A 2,065-nucleotide genomic window follows, 5' to 3' on the forward strand; every position below is an offset into this window, starting at 1 on the left:
ACTTATGATATTAAAAAGTTTATTTAAATAAATTAAAACTTACTTTTGTGTTTCTTGATTAATAATTTAAATTCACTTTGGGAAAACCGGATAGACATAATGGAGTAGTTCGGACATCAAACTATACACTTTAAGAGAAGAATACAGGTAACTCTTTCTCCAGAAGGTGGGGACAAATACATTAAGGAGTATCGAGAGTATAACTTGTAGGATGTATCGTACAAACTAAACAACCAAAGGAACAAAGAAATTTAGTTTGAAACTTGAAAGCTTGAAAAATGAACCCCTTTTGCTTCCTCAAATACAAGTATAGTGACCTAAAAAAATGAGAATGTGAATAATGCGGTAGCAAGTCAATCCAGTGGTAACACACTCGCTTTGTTCATGCAGAAGGCCCCAGGGTTGATTCCCTTGTCAAAAAAAAAAAAGAAAAAAGAAAAGCGCTCGTATTTGATTGCCGATTTTTTTTTTTTTTTCTTCAGTTTTTTGTTTTTTTATGTTGAAATCAAAATTGGAACCTCAAAAACGTTGATTGAACCTACCTACACCGTATTCTTGGGGGGTTTTCCAACTGTGATTTTCACCATAATGTGCAAAAAACTGAAGAAAAAATAATAAAATAAAATAAAAAATCAGGGGTTGGCGTCCCTAACTACACTGAGGGTGCAAACCACTTTGTGATGGTACTTACTTACTTGACCTATCTAAATTCCAGTGCTCTACCAACTGAGCTACCAACCCCATGTACTAGTATAGGGTAAAAAAAGCCAATATAAACCTCAGTTTTTACATAGCACCTACGTCACGAAGAAAAAAAAATGTACCAGCCAGTCAATATTATCTTGTCCCTGGGTATCTGGACAGGTAACTCTCTGGGATATTACATGTTGCTGGCTGATTGGGGGTGCACTCAGGATGATCCAGATGAAATCCCTTTTCTTAATAAACTTTTGCAGAAAAATAAAATATCCAACTTTTTTTCTTCTAGAGGTTTGATATAGAGGGAACTGTAACTGCTAAGGTCTTATCGTCCCGAAAGCGAAGAGAAGGAAGACAGGATAGGAGAAAGCCAACCGTTCCGAGAACGAACATTTTAACTTCAGGATATAATCCGCCCCGGGCGGGAATGGAACCCGCGGCCTAGCGCTTACAAGGAAGACGCGCTACCAACCAGGCTAACTAGGCTGGCTGAATGTTGAATGTGAAGGTACATATATCCCGTACTGTATGCAAGTCTAAGGCCACATTGTTATATTGATAACCACAAATTGCCAGAAATACTTTTATCATTGCTCCAGGCAAGGAAGTTAGCAATAACCATTAGGAATTGGTCGGAGTGTCATCAATTTAGTCACAAGTTCAACAGGGTCGTCGTGTCATCAATCCCACAGATCAAATTGAACTATTCCTTGCGGATCAACGCGTTTGCATACCTGTCCCATCTGCTGCATACGCATGTTGGCAATACGTTGCATGTACTGCGAGGCCAGATGTGCTTTCCTGTCTTCCTTGCGTTGAGCCAGGGCCACGTAGAGCGGCTTGGAGCCGATGATACGGCCGTTCATTTCCGTCACGGCCTTAGTGGCCTCCTCGGGAGAAGAGAAGCACACGAACCCGAAGCCCTTGCTGCGGCCATCTTCCGACATAACCTGCGGGGGAGAAGGAAATACATTAGAAACATTATTATGCATTTACATTATTATGCTTTATTATTGTTTTATACATTTTACTTTATACCTACCCCCTAATTTCCTACATTGTAAAATATGGTTATGAAATAAATAAATAAATAAATAAAAACATTTTGTTTACAATGTTTACACTAAGGGACAAAGAGTAGACATAAATTGTATTAGCGTACGTAAATGCTCGTCATTTTCTTTTCCAGAGTCCACAATTAAACAAGCTGGGTCCGTCCCTCCGAGAATTTTTTAGCCCGTAATTTATTCGATCGTGATTAGAGAAAATCAGTACCTACCTAATTTGGTTAATATTCAGTTTATTATCATTCTTGATTTTACTTTCATGTAATGATTTAAAATCAAGACTAGAGCCCGTTCTCCCT

The 2,065-nt window shown here is 38.5% G+C and overlaps 1 protein-coding gene across 1 annotated transcript in view; it reads right to left on the minus strand.

The window, feature by feature from the left end:
- LOC103511827 (polyadenylate-binding protein 4) overlaps nt 1-1,661 on the minus strand; it is a 4,462-nt gene extending 2,801 nt beyond the window's left edge. The window contains exon 1 of the mRNA XM_008476568.3: nt 1,434-1,661. Coding sequence (XP_008474790.2) covers nt 1,434-1,646 — 213 coding nt within the window. The 5' untranslated portion in view covers nt 1,647-1,661. The remainder of the gene's footprint in view (nt 1-1,433) is intronic.
- Nucleotides 1,662-2,065: the final 404 nt, after the last annotated feature.

This window comes from Diaphorina citri, unplaced genomic scaffold, assembly GCF_000475195.1.
Source record: "Diaphorina citri unplaced genomic scaffold, Diaci psyllid genome assembly version 1.1 scaffold756, whole genome shotgun sequence".
In the NCBI taxonomy this organism is placed as follows: Eukaryota; Metazoa; Arthropoda; class Insecta; order Hemiptera; family Psyllidae; genus Diaphorina; species Diaphorina citri.